This window comes from Sciurus vulgaris, assembly GCF_902686455.1.
Source record: "Sciurus vulgaris genome assembly, chromosome: 7".
Taxonomy (NCBI): domain Eukaryota; kingdom Metazoa; phylum Chordata; class Mammalia; order Rodentia; family Sciuridae; genus Sciurus; species Sciurus vulgaris.
In genome coordinates this window covers 132807427-132830571 of record NC_136467.1, presented here as the reverse complement: position 1 = coordinate 132830571, position 23145 = coordinate 132807427, and the positions used below count along the sequence as shown (strand labels likewise).

Below are 23145 nucleotides of genomic sequence, written 5' to 3'. Positions count from 1 at the left end.
TTGGGGTTTCCTTCCTTCCTTTTTTAAAATATGTTTATTTTATTTTATTTTATTTTTTGTAATTATAGACAGACAGCATGCTTTTATTTTATTTGCTTATTTTTGTATGTGGTGCTAAATATCCAACCAGGTTCCTCACATGTGCTAGGCAAGTGCTCTGCCACTGGTCACCAGCCCCAACCCTCCTTTCTTCCTTTTTAAAAATTTTTGATTTTTAAACCAAAAAGAGTCTGGTCCTCTTTTTAACTAAATGAACACAGCACATGGCAGAGCAGAATGCACCTGGGAGCAAAAAAGAGAGGAAGATGCCTGGGCCTCACAATCCCTTTTGAGGTTATATCCTCAATGTCCTAGGGTCTCTCACTAGGCCCCCATCTTTTAAAGGTCCATAGCACCTCCCAGTAGCACCACCCTGGGGATCTAGCCTTTAGCACATGGGATCTTAGGGGACACTTAACATTCAAACTGTAGAAAATGCTAGCCTGAACATAAAAATTGTAGACTTTGGCGTCAGTCGTCTGTTTACAAGCTCAATACCTTTTATGGAAGTCCTTCTTATGCTACCCCAGAATTATTCGAAGTCCAAAAGTACAATGACCCTATGGTAGATCTAGAGAACCTAGTAGTTCTCCTGTATGTAAAGGTCACTGAATTTTGCTTTTTAATGGATAGAACACTGCAGAAGGAGGTATAAGAGGATTATACCACATTACTTTTTATGTGTCTGTGAAATTCCTAATCTTTAACCTCAGTGAGAGAGGCGCTCCTTTTTTTATTTTTTGAGATATTGTCTCACTAAGTTGCTGAGGCTGTCCTTGAACTTGGACTTTCCTTCTTCACTCTTCTGAGTTGCTTGAATTATAGGCATGTCTATCATACCCGCTTGAGAGAGCCCTTTTGGGGAAATCCTGAGGGACCTGTGGGTAGATATGGGCCATAAAGAGGAACTAAAACTTTATATCAAGGTACTCCCTCACTACCATGACCTCCAGCCTAACTGAGTTGATGCTGTGCATGAGTTATGAATGGAATGAGATTCAGGACTCATTTGTGGGTCAGGAATAAGATGAAGCCGGCTCTCAGCTCTGGGAATGTGACACCCTAGCTGGAGTGGCACACTACACTATGAAGCATCTGCCTTCTGCTGATCTTCAAAATTGCTACAGTTCTTCCTTACATTCAAGGTAGCCCCAAGCAGCAAGCTTGCCATCCAAACCTTTAGTTTGTTCTATAAGAGGAAATTAGTATCTTGGAGAGAACCAGGTGTTAAGGCAGAAGGTCAACATCACAGAGTTCCTGATGAAGACTATCTACCCCCAACAGTCTCCCAGCATATCCCCTGTGACTGTCCCTTCCACCCATAGAACCAGCAGCAGTGGTGGAACCTTAGGTAGTACCAGTTGTGCTCAAGGTTTATTTTTTCTTTATTTATATGTTTTTACTTACAGATGGATACAATACCTTTATTTTATTTATTTATTTTTATGTGGTGCTGAGGATCTAATCCAATGCCTCACATGTGCTAGGTAAGCACTCTACCACTGAGCTACAGCCCCAGCCCCAAGATTTATCTTTCAAGAGAAACCTCTTCCATGCTGGTCAGCTCTGATCAGAACCAGTAGAACTTTCTGGAAGGCATGCCACTAGCTTCTTTCTTTCACAGTAACCAGGACAGGCAGGAGGACCATCTTCATCCACGGACACTCTAGGAGTAGTGAAGAAAAGTCCAAAAGGTTTTACGTATAAAGAGTCATTATTTCATTATTTCCTAAGGGTAAAGAACACAATAAACAATGATAAACTGGGGAAGATATTTACAGAGACAGAGACAGAGGTCTAATATTCTTATGGGAGATCTTAAACATCAAGAAACATAAGCTCCATAAAAAGATGCTAAGACCATTAAAGTAGAATCCACACACTTATAATGCAGAATGAACCCATTTTATTTCACCATTGACATTGTTATATATAAAATGAATTGCTTATACCTATTGTCACTGATGGAAGATTGTTTCATAGAGCCTTCTACAGGCCATTTTGGTGGATAATTAAATTTTAAATGTGTATCTTTTAACCAGTAGTTCCTCTTTTAATTTAATGCAAGGAAATAGTTGGGTAAATTGACCCAAATATTTTGTACAAAAATGTTATTGTTTTGTGATATATAGGGAAAAAATTGAAAATCATCTAAATGTCAGTTGTAGATTAAGTGATCATCCAAGGAAAAACCAAACAGCCTTGAAAATGATGTAAATTTGTGTTTAACAACATGGAAAGATGCCCATTGTATATTTTATGTAAAAATCAGGTTGTAAAGTGTGTGTCTAGTATGCTTCAATTTTATAAGAAACATATACCTATGCATTTGTGTCTTGATTGAAGAAGACAGTACCTGTGTATACACCAAAAAGATCAGAAGTTATGAGTTATGAGTGCTGCTTTTAATTCTCCTCGTACTGTATAGAATATTCAAAGTTTCTGCAGTGGAACACTTATCCTTTTTATAATCAGAGTGGAAACAGTGAAGTTTTTTGTAAAGAGAGGCAGCGGAGGACAGTTGAGAATGGTTAACGAGGCCCCCTCTGGTGGCCTTAGACCTGAGGGGCCTGTAGGCAGGCGGAACCCAATGCATGCTCTGCCAGGGGCAGGAGGGAGAGCAGGTGAGTGGGTGCACCGCGGGGACCGGAAAAGCGTGCAGCCTAGGTGTCTCTCTTTGGAAAAGTGCAGCGGCTACCATTATTGTGGCACCATGAAGTTTCGTGCTAAGATCATCAACAAGGGCTTTATAGAGCTGTTCATCCAGGTCAGTGTCACCATAGCGAAGCTGACAAAGGTCTGTGTGCTCCGTGTGTGCCAGGACAAACTGTGCTTTGGCCCCACAGGCCCCAGGGCTACTCGAGAGGCCAGGCTGTGGTGCGAAGTGTCGCGGGGAGCCTTCTACCAATTTAATATGGAAGGCGTTTCAGAAGAGCTCAATGAGATTTATCTAGAGTTGACATCAGAGCATTTGCCCAGAGCTGTGAGAAACGCAGGAAATGCTGCGTCCCTGAAACTTCAGCTGACCAACAAGCGTCGACCCTGCCTCACAGTGGTGGTGGAGCTGGCATCGCGCACTGGTCACACCCATGTGATGGTCCATGACCTACCTGTGAGGGTCCTTCCCAGAACATGGTGGAAAGAGTACCCAGAGCCCAACGTTCAAGTCTCTGATGTGAGTGTTTATCTGCCAGGTCTGAGGATCCTGAAGAGCATTGTGGAAAGGATGGCCAACATGGGTGAAAACGTGCTAGTGGAAGCAAATCTAAATGGCAAAATGAACTTGAGTGTAGAAACTGATGTAGTGTCTATTAAAAGTTATTTTAAAAATCTTGGAAATCCTCCAAAGTCTGCTCTGAGCGTTACCCAAGACAGAGACCCAGAGACCATGGTACAAGTATGGGTAGAGAATAGGAAACTTCTGCAGTTTTTTGAGGGACAGCAAATAAATCCCACAATGACCTTATGCAATATTTTGAGCAATACTCTTCTTCATCTTGTTTTGGTTCATGAAGATGTCTCTCTTCAGTATTTCATTCCTGCCTTATAAAAAATTCAACCAGCCTGGATTAAAAACAGAAACACAAACCTTAGGATCTTTTCATAACTGAAACAGACCTTGAGTTAATTGGATTGAGAGTCTGCAACCTCAATGGGTTATGAGGGTGTATGTTTCATTGAGACCTTCCTTTGCAGAACTGATATTAAAAAAAAAAAACACTGGTGAAATAGTTGGAAAGGGAATTGTAACAAAATAAATGACAATACCTCTGAATCCTGAAACACTTTTGTCATTATTTTATTATAAAATACTAATACAAAGAATTAGAATTTTCTCCTTTTAAAATAAATGTAAACATTTTTTAAGAGACTTTGCTTAATTCAGAGAGGTCAGAATATTTGGAAAAAATGCAGGGTATTCATCCAGCCGTTGTGTACATCACATTCTTTGTAAGAAACCATGTGTTTTGTGAAAGGAGATACTAGTGTATGGTTGGCCTTTGAGCAGTAACTGTGTGGATCCACTTATATGCAAATTTTGTGTGTGTGTAGTTTTGCAACAATTTGAAAAATTCACAGAGGAACTGTGTATCCTAGAAATATAAAAAAATGAGGAAGAAAATGTCATAAATACATAAAATATATGTAGATAAGTTATTAGTTAAAATGAATCAGACTTACATACACAGATACCATTCGTAGTTGATAAAAAATATAAAGCTGCAGTGTAGAAGCTTTAAAATCAGCCATAGTACATTTTGTACTACTATCAATTTCATAGCAGCCTCCTTTTTCTATTGTGGGAAGCTGAAAGTTATACACTGATTTTCAACTCTGCAGGGGTTGGCACTGATAACCCCCACATTGGTTAAAAGTTAAGTGTATATAACTTTTAGATTTATCATCTCTACAGTTGGAATTGCTTTTTATTAGGTTAATTTTTCATATGTATTGTATTCACGTAAGGAATCAAGGAAATAGTTAAATTTATGTGAACCAAGATGTTGCTTATGTAACTTTTGGATAAACCAAATTTCCATTTTCTCCCTCATAGAATTTCATTACTCCACTTAGGAAATAATAATTTTTTAAAAATGTGGTTTCTTTTTTTATTTAATGTTTAAAAAATGTTGATGGACCTTTATTTTATTCATTTATTTATATGTGGTGCTGAGAATCGAACCCAGTGCCTCACACATGCTAGGCAAGTGCTCTACCACTGAACCACAACCCCAGTCCAGTCCAGGAAATAATTCTTCATCCTAAATTATTTTGAGAAAAAGGAGAGGTTATAAAAGTCTCGTATATTGATAAAAAAATCTCACATAATAGGTCATATTCTTTTACATTAAATTTTAGGGGTTTTTTGGGGGGTTACTAGGGATTTAACTCAAGGGCATTTGACCACTGAGCCACATCCCCAGCTCTAAAATGTATTTTTTTTTTAGAGACCAGTCTCACTGAATTGCTTAGCATTTTGCTTTTGCTGAGGCTGACTTTGAACTTGAGATCCTCCTGCCTCAGCCTCCTGAACCACTGGGATTACAGGTGTGTGCCACCACACCTGGCTTAAATTTTAATTTGATTTTTTTAATGACTTGTTCAGTAAGATCCTGTATACATTGGAAGTCTTTATTTTTGCATAATCAGTAAATTCCTGACTATTTTAATCAATAGTGAATATTTTGCCATTAGTTTTGGTGATAAGACAGTTAAATTTGTTAATTTGTTTTGCCGATTCCATTTGTGTTGTTATGGAAGGAACACAAACATTGGACGTAGGCAGATCACTTGAGCTTATTAAGGGTTAAGCTGTGAAAAAATTGTTAAAAATCCATTAAAAAATTATCTGCCTTCATCAGACTTTAAATGTGAAAGTAAAAAACATCTTTTAACAGAAAATTCTAAGATCTTAAGTTTTTTTCTGTACCAGACATGACTTGTATTTATTTGTGGCATCTCTTCTTTCTTTCCTTGTTTTAAAATAAAGTGTTCAAGCTTTAGTTGTCTTTTTTTATTTGACTGTTTCATTCTCTCTCTCCTCTGTTTTTCCACTAGACTATGTCTCTCTCTTTTATTCCTTTTTATGTATTAAACTGAGGAAAATGAGAAACCTTACAGTTTGTGCAGTCAATTATTATAGTTTAGTAATTCATTAACAGAAAGTATCAGAAGTTCTATAGCCTAGTCTTTGCAGTGTACTTTTTGAAAAAGCAAAGGATAAGTTTTTTCTCTACTTGGGTTATTTACCAACTTTGAGATTAGATGCTATTATAGAAATAGCAACAGGTCATCTAAATATCTTGAAAGTTCACATTGTTCGAATGATAGTTAAAAATTTTTAAAATAAAAATAGAAATTTTAAAATTTCTATTTAAGAGAACTAATAAATAATAAAATAAGTAATAGAATAATATTAATAAATAAAAAATAATAAATAATAATAAATAATAAAAATAGAAATATCTCTATCAAGGTTTAATTCAGAGATTTATAGTTTGGATATACTTATATTAAAATGAATCTAGAGTATTTTACCTAAAAAAGTTAAAATTTACACTAAATAATCTTAAATGTTTTTGAAGAGCTTTGTTGCATTGCTTTTGTGCAATGATGTCATTGTTGCTGCAGGGAGGAATGAAATTATTTGCCACAAAATGGTACTTCTAGAGCGTTGTGGTGGTGCACACATGTAATCTCAGTGGCTTGGGAGGCTGAGGCAGGAGGTTTGCAAGTTCAAAACCAGCCTCAGTTAACTTAGTGAGGCCTTAAGCAATTTAGGGATACCCTGTCCCAAAATAAAAAATAAAATGGACTGGGGATGTGACTTAGTGGTTAAGTACCTCTGGGTTTAATTCCTGGTACCAAAGCAGGAGTTGGGGGGGAAGATACTTCTTTGGAAAACAAGTCGCATGTTTAAAAAAAAAAAAAAAAAAAAAAAAAAAAAGTCAAGGCATCAGGTTTATAAATTATTTCAACTTCTTTCATTTGTATCTTTCAAGGAAGACAGTACTGAGAAGCAAGGAAGCACTTCACCTTTTATGTTTTATTCTGTCTAAAGAAAATAAATCTTTGTATCCCAAAATGGATGTATCAATATAATTTTTATTGTCCTATTAAATATCATTTGTTAAAATCTATAGTAGGCTTATCTACATAACAGACTTGTACTTCTTTTTAATCGTTCTTGAGTGTATGTTTAGTAAGTGAATAGGTTACCAATATCAAAAGAAATCGGACAAGTGTCTGTTAGCTGGTTAATTTCTATAAGAAAGCTCCTAGTTCTGTTTATTCGTATCCAAGTGAGGCAGTTGAAAAATACTTGGTAAATTAATATGAGTCTGGAGACACATCAGTATTTCAATTTCCTTTTTAGCAAACCCATAACCCTTTTGGTAACTGGCAGGACGGATGTGTACTGTAGTTTTTAGGTGAAAAGTCAAAATGTAGTAATTTGCAGCTTATCTTCACATACCAATGCATATATGTGGAATTCCCAATAAGTACTCCAATAATGTCAGCCTTTATCATTTGCCCATTTGTAAAATTTAGTCCTTTTTATGTCACTAAGAGTACTGCCTGATAAAAGTGGCTGGTTCTACATATGCTGTCTTCCTTACTTGAGTAACGATAGCTACTTTGTCTCTTTATCAGTGTGCTTTCAAAAGATAAAATTAGCTTGTGGTATGTATTTTTAAGATAGGCTCATTGACTCTGTTCCTTAGTTCTTTTCTCATTGTATTAAATGACTGTGTAATGAAAAGACTATGTATATTGCCTTAATTAAACAAAAGAGGTTTATGACAGGAAAAGTCAGACTTTTTTATTTGTTAGTGCAGAAGGACCTGGCTGGATGCAAACTTTATGAATCAGCTTAGCATAGCTTTTATCTGGGAATGGAGTGACAACTGATTGGACTCATTTTCCTGGTAGAAAGTGAGCCACCAGCCATAAGGTGGGGAGCGGGGTTAGGCTTATATAGGTTACATTGAGAGGTTGTCTCGTCCAGCGAGTACAATGAAGACTCCGCTCTCAAATGAAGTTTTAAGGTCTTTATTTTTATGGGAGAGCTTCTGAGCCGAGTGCCTGGTTCTTCCTCCTCCTCCACCGCTGCCGTCTTCTTTTTCTTCTCTTGTCGCGCAGCTCTCTCTCTCCTTCTCTTGTGCAGTTTTCTCTCTCCTTTTCTCTCGTGCAGCTGTCACTTCTCTCTTCTTCCTCTCTCGATGCGCTGCGGCGCCTCTCCTCTTTTCTCCTCCCGCAGCTGCTGCCTGCCCTCCTTGCCTTGCTTGCTCCGCCTTGCTTGCTCCCGCCGCCGTGCAAAATACACAGCTTTGTGGGATATAACAGCCAATCACCTTAATGGGTCAGGCGTTTGGCTGGTGGAGACTTAATGGTGGGTAATGAGGACATGTACTGATCACGAGCTAAGCACGGATGAGGAGGAGATCAGTCAGCCAATAGAAAGCACTTGCAGCTGGGCTTCTCGGCGCCATAGGGCGAGGCCAGCCACCACTGCGGGCCCTACAGGGCAGCGGCCTCCAACAAGAGGTGACTCAATTAATGAGCATGTCAGTTTGGGCTATCTTTACTGGGCCAGGTGGAGGATGTGGGTCAGTTTTAGAGTGGGATCAATGCTTTGACCTCTTCTCAGAAACTGTCATTTCAGACCTGATGGAAATTTCCTCCCCAGGGCCTGTCTTGTCACTGGGAAAGACAGTGACTCCCTCATTCCTTCCCCCTGGGCCACATTATTTTTTGTTTTGACTTTTTCAATATCCAACATAAACTTCTGTTCAATGTATTTATTTAATTATTTTATTACATTTGGAAAATCTGTGATTTAATTATCTTGCTGACACTATTAAGCTGTGACCTCAATTGTATAATTCAAATTGAATCAGGTTAATTATCCAGTCTTTCCTTATTATTTCCCTACAGTGTTATAGTATCTTTTGGGTAACCTAATATCTGTTTGTTTAAATGATTGCTAGAACTTTGAGGCCAAATATGTCTTTTCAATTTCTTGAATTTTTATTAATAATTTGTTACCATACTGAATTTCACATTAACCAATTTATTATAGTTCTCAAGCATGTACTCAAAACATACATTCCACTCTTGTCTTTATTTACAAACATGTTTAAAGGGATAACAATAGCATGTCTCCTTAAAGGAATATTTATTTCTAAAACTTTATGTAAGATTAACTATTAAATCATTTAATATTTCTATTATTTAAAATTGGTTTATTGATTACTTGTGCATTTTGTTATCAAATGTAAAAATATTTGTCTTATGATTTTTGATTAATAGTGGACCTTCTATGTTGATTAATAGAATATTAATATGATATATTCATAATTTAAAAGAATACCAAAGGATTATTTTTGATAACTTTCTATTTTGATATAACTTAAGAATTACAGAAAACATTTAGGAATATTAAAAGTAAACTCCTGTAAACTCTTTAATATTGATAAGTAATAACCCTTGAAAACCCTTTAATCAGGCCCATTGTTATAGTGCAGACATGAATTATCCCCTAAAAGCTCATATGTGAGACAGTGCAAGAATTTTCAGAGGTGAAATGATTATAAGAAGTTTAACCTGATTGGTGGATTTATCCACTGATAGGGATTAACTGGGCAGTACCCATGCAGGTAGGGTGTGGCTGGAAGAAGTAGATCACTGGGGTGAGCCTGTGGGGTTTATATTTTGTCTCTAATGAGTTCAGCTTTCTGCTTCATAGTTGCCATGTTCTGAGTTGCTTTCCTCTATCTCACCCTTCCTCCCTGATGTTCTACCTCACTCAGACCCACAGCCATGTAGTTGACAGACCAAGGACTGAACCTCTGAAACCATAAGCCAAAATAAACTTTTTCTTCTCTACATTGTTCTTGTCTGCTTTTTGGTCACAGCCACTCAAAAACTGACTAAAACACCCATCAGTTGTTTATTTTTTGTCCCATTTGCTTTACTCCGTTGATCTATCTGTGTAGTTTTTTCCCGAAGCACTCAAAAGTGAGGTGCAAACATCACTTCTTCACTAAGAACAGAGCAGGACTGGGGATGTGGCTTAGTGTCATGGGTGAGACCCTAAATTGATCACTAGCACTGCAAAAATAAGTAAATACATTAAGAAAAGAGCAGAGTACATATTACTAAGTATAGTTTAATAGATTGTCATCTATTGCTACCATTAATTTTTTTTGCTCAAATTGTCTCATATTTCAACAGTGGGAGGAGGCCTTAAAATCTGACTCCTATACTCTTTTGACAGGTCTTCATTATTCCTTGAGTACTTCCTTACTGGGGCAACACAGTATTTCATGCTTAACTTTTATATGTCCTGCCTTACCCCTGGGGTCAGCCATTTCTCCAGGGCTCTTTTTAACGGATGATAGTGATTAAAAGTTAGGTATACTCATTACTCTTGTTGTATTATTGCTTCTTGTTTCTCTCAGTGTAGAGTTGGAAATAACTACCCCCTACATCTACCAAACAAATCTGTTGGTTTATAGTAGGGGAAGGAGAGATGTACTTATCCCCACCTTCCAACCACTCTTGGTTCTTAAGTGGGCTTTTTGGTTGGATTAACCAAATTATAATAATTATAAATTACAGTAATTTATTAGCAAGAGGAAAACATAACAAGTTTTATTAATTTTGCATGTACAAAACAGTGAAGTCAAAAGAAATGCCCAACACTTGATGTTTATATGCATTTTAGAAAGAACAGTAAATTTGTGGAGAAGTGATAGGACAAATCATATCTGGATGAGGGTAGTAAATTCTAGGGATGCTACTAAGAGGTATATGGGGGCTAGCATAGATGCTGGTGGAAGATAAGTGTTACTTTGAAAAATTTTGAGTTTTTTTTTTTTTTTTTTAATTGAGAGGCATCCTTTCTTTTAATGGTCTCGGGAGGAAAGCATTCTGTATTTCACCATTAAGTATGATTTTCCCATGTTCAGTCTCCTTCCACCCTTATTTTTATTGAATTGAGGAGATCACATCCAATTTTAGTTGAGGGGGGGATGTGTGTATATTGTATATGTGTGTAAACCAGAGGTGCTCAACCACTGAGCTAAATCCCCAGTCCTTTTTTATTTTATTTTTTATTTTGAGATAGGTTCTCACTATTGTTTAGGGGACTCACTAAGTTGTTGAGGCTGGCTTTCAACTTGTGATCCTCTTGCCCCCACTGTTGGGATTACAGGTGTGTGCCACTGCGCCTGTGAGGATTTCTTATTTTGGTACTGGGAATTGAACTCAGGGGCACTTAACCATTGAGCCACTTCACGAACCCCTTTTTGTATTTTATTAGAGACAGGGTCTCGCTAAGATGCTTAGCACCTCACTAAATTGATGAGGCTGGCCTTGAACTACTGATACTCCTGCCTCAGTCTCCCTCCATCCTCCAGCCACGATTATAGGCATGCACCCTTGCCACTGTGAAGTCTTTAATCATGAATAGGTGTTGGATTTTGTCAAAGGCTTCTTCTACCTCTCTTTAGATAAGCATATGATCTTTTTGTTTTAATGTGGTGACTTACAGTGATTCATTTCAGAAAGTTAAAACTGTCCTTTCATAGCTGGGAAAAACCCTGTGGTTCATTTCTGAAATAATTTATGTAGGTTTTTTAAATTATTTCTTTCTTAAATGTTGGTTGGAATTCATCACTGAAACCATCTGGTTTTCTTTGTAAGTCAATTTTGATGATGAATTTAGTTTGTTTAATAAATATGAAGTTACTGAGATTTTCTGTTTCATTTTGTTTGGTTCTGATGACTTGTCCTTCAAGGAATTTTTTAAGTTCATCTAAAAATTATTGGGAAATTCATTGGTATAAAATTGTTCATAATATTCCTTTATTTTTCTTTAAATGTCTTTTATATCTATAGTTGTCCCTGCTTCCATTCTGACATTGGTGATTATCTTGTTTTTTAAAGTTTTACAACAGCTTATCAATTATATTAATTTTTGGTGATTAACTTTTAACTTTAATTTTTTTTTCTCTAGTCCTTTTATTTTCTATTTTATCAATTTCCTCTATGTATTATTTTACTTATTCTGCTTTTTCTGCTTCCCTTTACTGCTGTTCCTTATCCACTTGCTTTGATTTTATTTCTAGTTTCTTTAAAGAAGTTTTTAAACCACTTTTTTTTTTGATGTCCCACAAATTTTGATATTCAAAATTTTGGTATTCAAGTCAAAATAATTTTTAAATTTTCCTCTTGAGTTCTTCTTTGACCATTATTTAGAAATATATTGTTTAATTTGCAAATGCTTAGATACTTTTTTAGCTGTATTGCTTTTGCTGACTTAATTTGCATGTAGTCTTTGGGAATATATTGTGATTCATGTCCAGGTTATGGTGTATTTTGGTAAATGTTTTCTAGTCTCTTAAAAGGCAATTTCATAGATGGTAGGTAGGTCAAAAGATTATCAACAGCATTCATATATTTTTTGGAATAGTCTTACTGTTTCTTATTTAATCCATATTGAAAGATATTAAAATCTCTTACTTTGGATTTATCCCTTTTTCCTTATTGGCCTTCTTTCATTTTTAAAGTGCTACTGGGGATTGCTTGAATCTAGGGCCTCTTGTATTCAAGGCAAGTGCTCTCTACCTCTGAGCTACATCCTAGCCTTTTCTTTAAAATTTTATTTTTACAGAATGCATTTTGATTCATTATACAAATGGGGTACGACTTTTCATTTCTAAGGTTGTACACCATTCGTGTACTCATACATATATGTAGGCTAATATTATTTGTCTCATTCCACTATCTTTCCTTTCTGTGCTCCCTCCCCTCATCTCATTTCCCTCTACACAATCCAGTGCTCCTCCTTTTTCCCCTCCGCCCCCGACCTTGCCACCCTGTTATGTATTAGTATCTACTTATCAGAGAAAACATTTGGCCTTTGTTTTTTGGGGGATTGACTTATTTCACTTATCTTGATATTCTCCAACTCCATCTATTTACCTGCAAATGTCATAATTTTGTTCTTCTTTATGACTATATAATATTCCATGGTGTATATATTAACCACGGTTTCTTTATCCATTCATCTATTAAAGGGCATTCAGGTTGGTTCCACAATATAGCTATTGTGAATTGAGCTGCTATAAACATTGATGTGGTTGCATCACTGTAGTATGCTAATTTTAAGTCCTTTGGATATAAAACCAGGAGTGGGACAGCTAGGTCAAATGGTGGGTCTGTTCCCAGTTTTCTGAGGAATCTCCATACTGCTTTCCAGAGTGGCTGCACAAATTTGCAATTCCACCAGCAATGTATGAGTGGACTTTTTCCCCCACATCCTCGCCAACACTTATTATTCCTTGTATTTTTGATAGTAGCCATTCTAATTGGGGTGAGATAAAATCTTATGGTGGTTTTGATTTGCATTTCTCTGATTACTAAAGATGTTGAACACTTTTTCATATATTTGTTGATCACTTGTATATGTTCTTCTGTGAAGTGTCTGCCCAGTTCCTTAGCCCATTTATTGATTGGGTTATTTGTATTTTTGGTGTAAAGTTTTTAAGTTCTTTATAAATTTTGGAGATTAGTGCTCTATCTGAAGTACATGTGGAAAATATTTTCTTCCACCCTGTAGGCTCTCTCTTCACATTATTGATTGTTTCCTTTGCTGAGAAAAAACTTTTCAGTTTGAATCTACCCCAATTATTGATTCCTGCTTTTATTTCTTGTGCTTTGAGAGTCATGTTAAGGAAGTCTGGTCCTAAGCCAACATGATGAAGATTTGGACCTACTTTTTCTTCTATTAGGTGCCGTGTCTCTGGTATAATTCTGAGGTCCTTGATCCATTTTGAGATGAATTCTGTGCAGGGTGGGATAGGAATTTAATTTCATTTTGCTGCATATGGATTTCCAGTTTTCCCAGCACCATTTGTTGAAGAGGCTATCTTTTCTCCATTGCATGTTTTTGGCATCTTTGACTAGTATGAGAGAACTGTATTTATGTGGGTTTGTCTCTGTCCTCTGTTCTGTACCATTGATCTACCTGTCTACTTTGGTGCCAATACCATGCTGTTTTTGCTACTATTGCTCTGTAGTATAGTTGAAGGTCTGGTATTGTTATACCCTCTGCTTCACTCTTCTGCTTCATTCTTTAGCTCTTCTGGGTCTCTTATTCTTTCAATTGAATTCCATGGTTGCTTGCTCTATTTCTATGAGGTATGTCATTGGGATTTTAATTGGAATTGCATTGAATTTGTATAGCGCTTTTGGTAGTATGGCCATTTTGACCACATTAATTCTGCCTATCCAAGAACTTGGGAGATCTTTCCATCTTCTAAGGTTTTCTTTAATTTCTTTCTTTTAGTGTTCTGTAGTTCTCATTGTAGAGGTTTTTCACCTCTTTTGTTAGATTGATTCCCAAGTGTCTTATTTTTTTGAGGCTATTGTGAATGGGATTGTTTTCTTAATCTCTCTTTCAGAGGATTCATCATTTATGAAGAGAAATGCATTAGATTTATGTGTGTATATCTTGCTACTTTGCTGAATTCACTTATTAGTATTCTGGTGGAGTTTTTTGGATCCTCTGAATATAGAATCATGTTGTTGACAGAGTTCTTTTCCTGTTTGTATGCCTTTAATTCCTATGGTGTTTCTAATTGCTCTGGCTCGTGTTTCAAGGACAGTGCTGAGTAGAAGTGGTGAAAGACGGCATCCCTGTCTTGTTCCAGTTTTTAGAGGGAACATTTTCAGTTTTTCTCCATTTAGAATGATGTTGGCCATGGGCTTAGCATAGATCACCTTTACAATGTTGAGGTATGTTCCTAGTATCCCTGTTTTATCTAGTGTTTTGAGCATAAAAGGGTGCTGTATTTTTCAAATGCTTTTTCTGCATCTATTGTAATAATAATATGATTCTTAACTTTAATTCTATTGATGTGATGAATTACATTTATTAATTTCTGGATGTTGAACCAACCTTGCATCCCTGGGACAAACCCCATTTGATCATGGTGCACTATCTTTTTAATATGTTTTTGTATGTGGTTTGCTAGAATTTTGTTAAGGATTTTTGCATCTCTGTTCATCAGGGCTATTGGTCTGATGTTTTTTTTCTTGATGTGTCTTTGTCTGGTTTTGGTATCAGGGTGCTACTGGCTTCATAGACTGGATTTTGGAAGGGCTCCTCCTTTTCTATTTCCTGGAATACTTTGAGGAGTATTGGTATTAGTTCTTCTTTGAAGGTCTTTGTAGAACTCAGCTGAGACTTCATCTAGTCCTGGACTTTTTTTGGTTGGTAGGCTTTTGATGGTTTCTTCAATTTCTTTTGCTTAAAATTGATCTGTTTAAATTGTGTCTGTCCTCCTGTTTCTGTTTGGGGGATCCTATGTCTCTAGAAGTTTGTTGATATATTGGAGATTTTTTATTTTGTTGGAGTATGGATTTTCAAAATAACTTCCAATTATTTTGTATTTTAGTGGTGCTTATTGTGATATTTCCTTTTTCATTACAAATTTTAGTAATTTGAGTTTTCTTTCTCCTCTTCATTGATATGGCTAATGGCTTATCAATTTTGTTTACTTTTTCAAAGAATCAACTTTTTGTTTTGCAGTTTTTTAAATTGTTTCTTTTGTTTCAATTTCATTGATTTCAGCTCTCATTTTAGTTATTTCCTGTCTTCTACTACTTTTGATGTTGATCTGTTCTTCTTTTTCTAGGGCTTTGAGATGTAATGTTAGGTAATTTATTTGTTGACTTTTTATTCTTTTATTGAATGCACTTCATGCAATGAATTTTCCTCTTAGTACTGCTTTCATAGTGTCCCAGAGATTTTGATATGTTAGATCGTCATTCTCCTTTACCTCTAATAACTTTTTATCTCCTCCCTGATGTCCTCTGCTATCCATGCATCATTCAGTAGCATATTATTTAGTCTCCAGGTGTTGGAGTAGTTTCTGTTTTTTATTTTATTATTGATTTCTAATTTCATTCCATTATGATCTGATAGAATACAAGGTAGTATCTCTATTTTTTTGTATTTACTAAGAGTTGCTTTGTGGCATAAACATGTAGTCTGTTTCAGAGAAGGATCCATATGCTGCTGAGAAAAAAGTGTATTTGCTCGTTGATGGGTGAAATATTGCCAAGTTTCCCAAGCTGGCCTGCAATTAATATCCTTCTGTATCAGCCTCATGAGTCTCTGGGATTAAAAGTCTACACCACTGTACCTAGTTCCCTCTCAACTTTTGTTTCATGCCTTTTGAAGCTCTTTTGTTGGATACATATTTTGGCAGTTTGGATTATTGTATCTTTCTGATGAACTCATCCTTTCATCATTATAAAATCTCCTTCCAAGTTACCATGTGGTATCACTTCCCCTTCAGATTGAAGAACTTCCTTTAGTATTTCTTGTCATATAGATTTGTTCACAGTGGGTTTTCCTTTATTTGAAAAATGCCTTTTAAAACCTTTATTTCTGACATGTGTTTCTTCTTTAGTGCTTTAAAAACTCTATATCCCATTGATATAGATATATTGATAGATTGATTTCTATGACTGTATTTTTGATCTGGATTCATATTCACTGTTTCTTTACGTATCTCTTATCTGCAGTTCAACCCAATCAGTGTATTTTTATTTCAGATAGTATATCTTTCTATAATAGAATTTCCATTTTCTTTTTATAATTTCAATTCCTGTTTGGAATAACTGTTTATTCATTATGTTTATATGTTTCCTCAATAATGTTGATTATAGACTCTTGCAAAGTTCTTGGCTACTAAGACAAGTAAGTAGTAAGTAGTATTTGGCTCATCTGGGTCTCTGTTATCTGCTTCTTAAAAATTTTGTGGCATTGGGGATTAAACCCAGGATCTCACACATGGTAGCCAAGTGTTCTACCATTGAACTACTTCTCCAACCCTTTTTATTTTACTTTGAGACAGGGTCTTGCTAAATTGCCAAGACTGGCTTTGGATTTGTGATCCTTCTGTCTCAGCCTCTGAGTAGCTAGAATTACAGGCATGCAACACTTTGCCTGGCCTCTTGTTTGCTATTTAAGAAAGAAAAAATAGCCAAGAGTTCTCTTTTGTCACATGGCTACTGATTTAATACAGTATGTCCAAAAGCAGATATTTGTGAAGGTTCCCCCAACACAGCAACTGAGAAGTTCTCTAAGGGACACCAACTGCACCCTACTTCAAATGTGAATCTCAATTTCCCAGATTGTGATTGATCTACCAGCAATTGTCATTCCCTTATCCTTTAAATCAGTTAATTGGTATCTTAGAACTTAGACATACTTCATTAACATTTTCCCATTTATTATAAAAGGATATTATAAAGAACATAGATGAACACTCAGATGGAAGAGACACATAGGCAAGGTATACGAGAAGTGCTGTGAAACTTCCATGCCATTTGTAGGCTCACCACCCTTCTGGAACCTTCATACCTTCATATGTTCAGCTCTGTAGGAGCTCTCTGAACCCAATCCCCTTTTATTTTTTTTATTTTTTGGTACTGGAGTTTGAACCTTGGAACTTGGAAATGTTAGGCAAGTGCTGTACCACTGGACTATATCCTTATCCCTTTTTAAAAATTTTATTTTGAGTCAGGGTATTGCTAATTGCCCAGACTGGCCTGGAACTTGTGATCCTCCTGCCACAGCCACCCAAATATCTGGGATGAGCCACCATGCTTTTTTTTTTTTTTTTTTTTTTATGGAGGCTTCCTTACATAGGCATAATTGGTTAAGTTATTGACCATTGATTGTCAACTTAGCCTTCAGCCCCTCTGCCTGAATTGGAAGTTGGGGAGTTGGGACTTTTGCCTGTGCTTTCCGGTTACCAGCCCCTATCCTGAAGCTATCTAGGGCCTCAAGCCATCAGTCAAATCACTGACATATATACTAAAGGCACTTTTATGGATCTAGAGATTCCAAGGGTTTTAGGATCTGCATTTTAAGAAACTGTGATGAAAAACAAATATATATTTTGTAGGATCACAGCTTGCTTGACTATAACAAAGCAGCTTTCTTTTCAGTTTACATGTGTCTAATAATTTTTATTTTTATTCTAGATAGGTGATTAAGACATTTTAGGGATTTTGGATTCTGTTCCGTTATTCTAAATTGTGTTGACTAATTTTTTCCGTAGGCATTGTTAACATGATTTGATTCAATTTTAATCTCTTTATCTTCCCTGTGGTGGGTAGCAGCTGAAATCATTGCTCCTGTCTTTCATACTGTAAGATGTTACTCTCCACTGTGCTCTTTGTAGTCTTTGCTTATACATCCTGTGCACGTGCAGTTCAGGGTCAGCTAAGGATGTCTGTAATATTCTTTCTGCTCCTGTGGCTTCCTCCTCACCAGGATTTCCTTTCTTTCTCTCTAGCTAGTTTCTTAGCCCCAAACTCCATACCCTAACTCCCTGAACCATAAGATTAGTACTTTTGTTTTCTGATTTGTGTTTCAGCTGCCCTTGGCTTATTGGACTGGGTATTCTTTTAGATGAAAATTGAATGTCCAGTTGAGTGCTTTTGAAGTTCTCAGGAGTAGCACTGTAATCTTAATATTCATCTTGAAACTTTTCTGAGAATTCCCCCCCACTTTTATTTTTTTAAGCAGCTTTATTCACATACCGTGGAATTCATTCATTTAAAGTGTATGGTTCATTGCTTTTTAGTTCAACAAAGTTGTGCAGTCATCACCACAATAAATTTTAATAAAACTTTTTCTCCACATGAAGAAATCCCGTAGTCATAAGCACTTATTCCCCATTTCCCACCTCCACTTTTTCTTTTTTTTGCCCCTTGGCAACCACTAATCTTTCTGTCTCTATGGATTTGCCATTCCAGATATTTGTATGTCAGTGGAATCATGCAATATATGGTCTTTTACAACTGTTTTTTAAATCTGCATAATTTTTCAAGGTTCATCTATTTTGTAGCATGTATCAGTGATTCATTCCTTTTTTAATGGCAAATAATATTCCATTGTATGAGTGTTCCACATTTATTTATCCTTTTGTCAAACAGTGGACCATTGGGTTGATTCTGCTTTTTGGCTATTATTAATTCTGCTAAGAACATTCAAATACAAGTTTTTGTTTGGACATACATTTTTTTCCTCTCTAGAATATAAACCTAGGAGTAGAATTGATGAGATTATAGTAACTCTGTGTTTAGCCTTTTAAGGAACTGCCAACTGTTTTCCAAAGTGGTTGCACATTTTACATTCCCACCAGCAATATAAAGCTTCCAATTTTTCCATATCCTTGCCAATTCATTATTACTTAGACTTTTTGATTATAGTCATAACAGTGTGGGTATGAAGTGGTATCTTATTGTAGTTTTGATTTGCATTTCCCCAATTGCTAATTACATTGGAATCTTTTCCTGTGCTTTTTGGCCATTTCTGTGTCTCCTGTGGAGAAATGTCTGATTTAGATGTTGGCAAAGGATCAAACAAACATTTCTCCACAGGAGACATAAAATAATAATATTAAGTTCTCCTATCCATGCCTTTTCATTTATTAGATCTTTAATTTTTTGAACAATGATTTGTATTTCTTCTGTAAAATTTAATCCTGAATATTTTATTCATTTTAATGCTGTAGTATTTGTATGTTTCTCCTCATGACTTTTTATCACAATCCTAATCTTTTCCCTGTTTCCTCTCTCCCCTCTTATCCTGAGATCCTGTATGCTATTTTGTTACTTTTGTTCCTTATCCTGTTCTAATTCCAGTGTTCCTTTGATAGCATGAAATGCTTAGAAAATTTCGACTTCTTTCTTGACATATAGCATGCTTATTTTGTGTCAGGAACTCTGTGACAGGCACTTGGAATGCAAATTGATTAAACATTTTGTGTTGTCAAAAAGACACAAACATGTCATCTCAGATTTAACCTAGTGACTATTATAATTATTTAGCAGTACAATGGACGGAGTCTAGGAGGGACTCTGTTAGAGAAGATAACATTTAAGCTTGACCCAAAATATTGTTTAAGGGTTTGACAAACTTGGAGAGATTTTCCATTTAGTGGATAGAGGGCATATGAAATCATGAATAAGAATACTTGGCAAATTCATCAGTATGAATGGGCTTATGTGGTGAGTGAAGTAGTTGAGGATGAAATCAGAAAAGAGAAGAGACTTCGGAAACATTTTGTGGGCACTGGCAAAAATAGAACAGTGGGTACCATAGAAGGGTTTTCTTTTTCTTTTTCTTTTCTTTTTTTTTTTAAGAGAGGGATAAATTGATAAGATAATTTTTTTGGAGAACTAACTAGTGTTTGCTGAGGATGGATTGCAGTAGAGAGATAAAAGGAACAGTAACCAGTTAAAAGTCAGGACCTGTATTCAGGGGAGAATATGAAGGTCTTAATTGGAGGAACAAAAATAGAATTTAGAACAATAGTTGGCTTTTTAAAAAATTTTTTTCTGAGTTGTAGATGGACACAATACCTTTATTTTGTTTATTTATTTTTATGTTGTGTTGAGGATTGAACCCAGTGCCTCTTACATGCTAAGTTAGCACTCTACCACTGAGCCACAACCCCAGCCCCAAATGATTTATTTTTGATTCTGACTTTTTGATTTGGTGAACTACTATGGGGAAGGAAAGAACTCAAGAGAACCTTGAATTGTCTCATTTAGTTTATTGGATGAATGACAATGTCTTTCTGGGGCCTTTTTCTTTTGCTGTTGTTTCATTTGAGCTAAAGAAATTGGCATGATTGTTACTGGCTATGTGATTGAACTTTATCCTGAGCCCTTTCTCCAGAGGAAGTTGGGTGCTTTCACTTTTTGCTCAGAGTCCCAGCCTTCTTATCACATGGTCATTCTGGCATGGACAGTGTCAAATCTTATTGGGCCAAATACAGCTATGGTCTGAGGGGCTTATGAATAACAAATATGTTCCCATTACTTGAAAATTCCAAGGATTTAAAAGTCTACCTCCTAGAAACAAGAATAAAGGCCAAATACCTAATTATATAACATAACCCAAACTCATTTAGCTCTCTTCTGACATGTATCTTCTCATTTCTATATTTGTTGTCTAATCTGCCATTTCTTGATAGTTAATTTTAGACATTAACTATCACTCTCTCTTTATAGTAGATAAAATCTGATCACTTCCTTTCCCTCTTCACTTCCCTCTCCTGTTCCCACACATCTGCTGATTGTGGCCTTATTACAACTTTGGTTAAACAAAGGATCAGTTCCTGTAGTTTAAACAGCTATTAGTTCTGTATTGTTTCCTTTTCATGATATCAAAAATTTCTCTGTCACCAGACATTAATTTTTGATCAAATTCTGCAATACTTCTGTAGTTTTTTTCCCTGTTACCTGCTGCATTAGTTTCACTAGGACTGTCATACCAAGCTAGCTTAAATAAATGTATTCTCTCACATTTCTGAAAGTTAGAAATTCAATATCAAGGAATGGTCAGGGTTGTGATTCCTGAGGCCTGTTTCTATGGCTTCTAGATGGCCATCTTCTCCCTGTGTCCTCACTCTGTGTGTATCTGTGTGTTAGTTCCATTTTCTTATAAAGACACCAATCAGATTTGATTAGTATCCACCCTAATGACAACTTTTTACCTTTATTACCTCTTTAAGGACCTCTCTGTAAATATAGTCATATTCTGAGATATAAGGGGGAGTTAGGATTTCAACATAATGAATTCTGTTGGCAGGTAGGGATGACAGTTCTAGATCTTGTTCTTGTTTTTCTGTCTTCCATCTCTACCTTAAGTATATTTCTTGAATCTCTATCTTGCCTTTGGTTGTCCATCCATATTTTAGAATGAGGTTGTTGATAACTGATTTTATTTAGTGTGTGTGTGGGCAGAGTTTTCCCGTAAGTGGCTTTTCCCTTAGGAGGTATGAGGGCAAGAGATCCTTTCTTACATGTTAGGATCTTTGGTCTTTTTTTTAATTAGGACTCTGTTCTCTGAACAGGGTACAGCTGCATGTAGAGCGCTCACATACCTGATGGTAGTGCTGTGTCCCGAGGAGTCCTCCAGTTGGCTGCACAAACTTATACTTAAATCCTATTATTAGCTCATGCCACCCTTCACCCACTCCTCGTGCTAGTGGTCCCTCAGCCCTGGTTGTCTTACTTGTTTTTTTCAGAGACTAAACTTCTGATCCTCTGCCTGTTTGTGCAGGATAAAGGCAAGGGCAAGAATGTCTGACTTCGTAGCCTATCATAATAAACATAACAAGGGAGTTCTCAGTGATTATTCTACCTAATCTTTACAATATTTTTATGAAATGGCTTCGTTATTTGCTTCTTTTTGCTCACAATTAGAACAGAATTAGTAAATTGAAGTATCAGTATTGGAATAGAGTATTTGACCCTACAAACTGCATTTTTACCAACTGTTTGTATTTAGCAAATATATGCTTCTGCCTATACATCTACACTACCTGTTTTGTAAAAATGTCAATATACGAATTTGAGCACATTAAAAAAGTGTTGCTGTACTGCATATAATACAAAATAAAGTTAAATTCAATACACTTATGGGAGTATAAATGTATTTTAATTTTTATGACTATAATTAATCAGAATATCTTCCTTAAGCAACTTTGAGAATGGAAAGTAGAACATGAACGATTCCTATGATATATATTTTAAATTCAGGGGCATAGAACTAAATAGTGACATTTAGGTTCTGTCTGCCATTGTATTTAAAATGCTTCGAACTAAGGGCTTAATTTTCTGTTACATATCTTGGTGTATTAATTAGAGTCCTTAGGAACATTAATGTTCATTAGATATGAGCTGATAAACTTAATGATAGCTAAAAAAATTCAGAACTACATGTTTTTAGACTGCTTTTTATATGTAAGTACTGACTGTAGCATTCTTACATTTTTAGTTTATGCTTATTTCAGTTGACACAATCATTTTTTTCTTTTAGCAGATTACTTCTGTAACTGGGTCACCAATTAGTTATACAAAGCATAATGTCTCGATCTCGACAGCCCCCTCTGGTGACAGGCATCTCTCCAAATGAAGGAATACCATGGACAAAGGTCACCATTAGAGGAGAAAACCTGGGGACTGGCCCTACTGACCTTATAGGTAAGGGCAAGGATTCCGTGCTGTATATGGTAGATCAATTTTTATGTTGTGCTATTAAAGCAGGATATGTTATTTTAAAATAGTGAAGGTGACAAGAAAACATCATTTGATCTCTGTAGAGCAATCTAAATAAAAATTAAAGAATATTTGGTTTTTTGATTTTTCTACGAAAATCATTATTTTATCAAAGCTTAACTATATTGGCTTTCAAGTCCTTGAAAAAAGTTTTCCACAGCTGAGATTTTGCTTGTTGCTTCAACTTCCATCTCTTGTGCTTAGATTGCTAAAGGATAGAACCAAACTATGGTTTTATAAAAATACAAATGGGTATCAGGGATAGGGAAGAGAGCAAATTTTAAATATGACTTATGGTCAGTTAACATTTATTATCTGTGAATTTCAGATGAGGGTAGAGAGATGCATTCAGAATGAGGAACGAAAGCACCCCAGTATTTGCTACTGAATATATATACTGACTTGCCACATAAAATTATTCTAGACTCAAGCATTCTCTGG

At 35.9% G+C, this 23145-nt stretch overlaps 2 protein-coding genes across 2 annotated transcripts in view; both read left to right on the top strand.

The window, feature by feature from the left end:
* EXOC2 (exocyst complex component 2) overlaps positions 1-23145 on the top strand; it is a 219401-nt gene that overhangs the window by 1506 nt on the left and 194750 nt on the right. Inside the window, 1 exon segment of the mRNA XM_079147307.1 lies at positions 22466-22629. Within this exon segment, the coding sequence (XP_079003433.1) occupies positions 22512-22629 (118 nt within the window). The 5' untranslated portion in view covers positions 22466-22511.
* HUS1B (HUS1 checkpoint clamp component B) lies at positions 775-22482 on the top strand. Its single transcript, XM_079147302.1, has 2 exons — positions 775-5088; positions 22469-22482. The coding sequence occupies exon 1, from the start codon at positions 2567-2569 to the stop codon at positions 3587-3589; it is 1023 nt and encodes a 340-aa protein (XP_079003428.1). The 5' UTR covers positions 775-2566; the 3' UTR covers positions 3590-5088; positions 22469-22482.

What these genes read in the sequence shown, in the direction of transcription:
- HUS1B (XM_079147302.1), top strand. Translation starts at nt 2,567, where the DNA reads ATGGTTAACGAGGCCCCCTCTGGTGGCCTTAGACCTGAGGGGCCTGTA.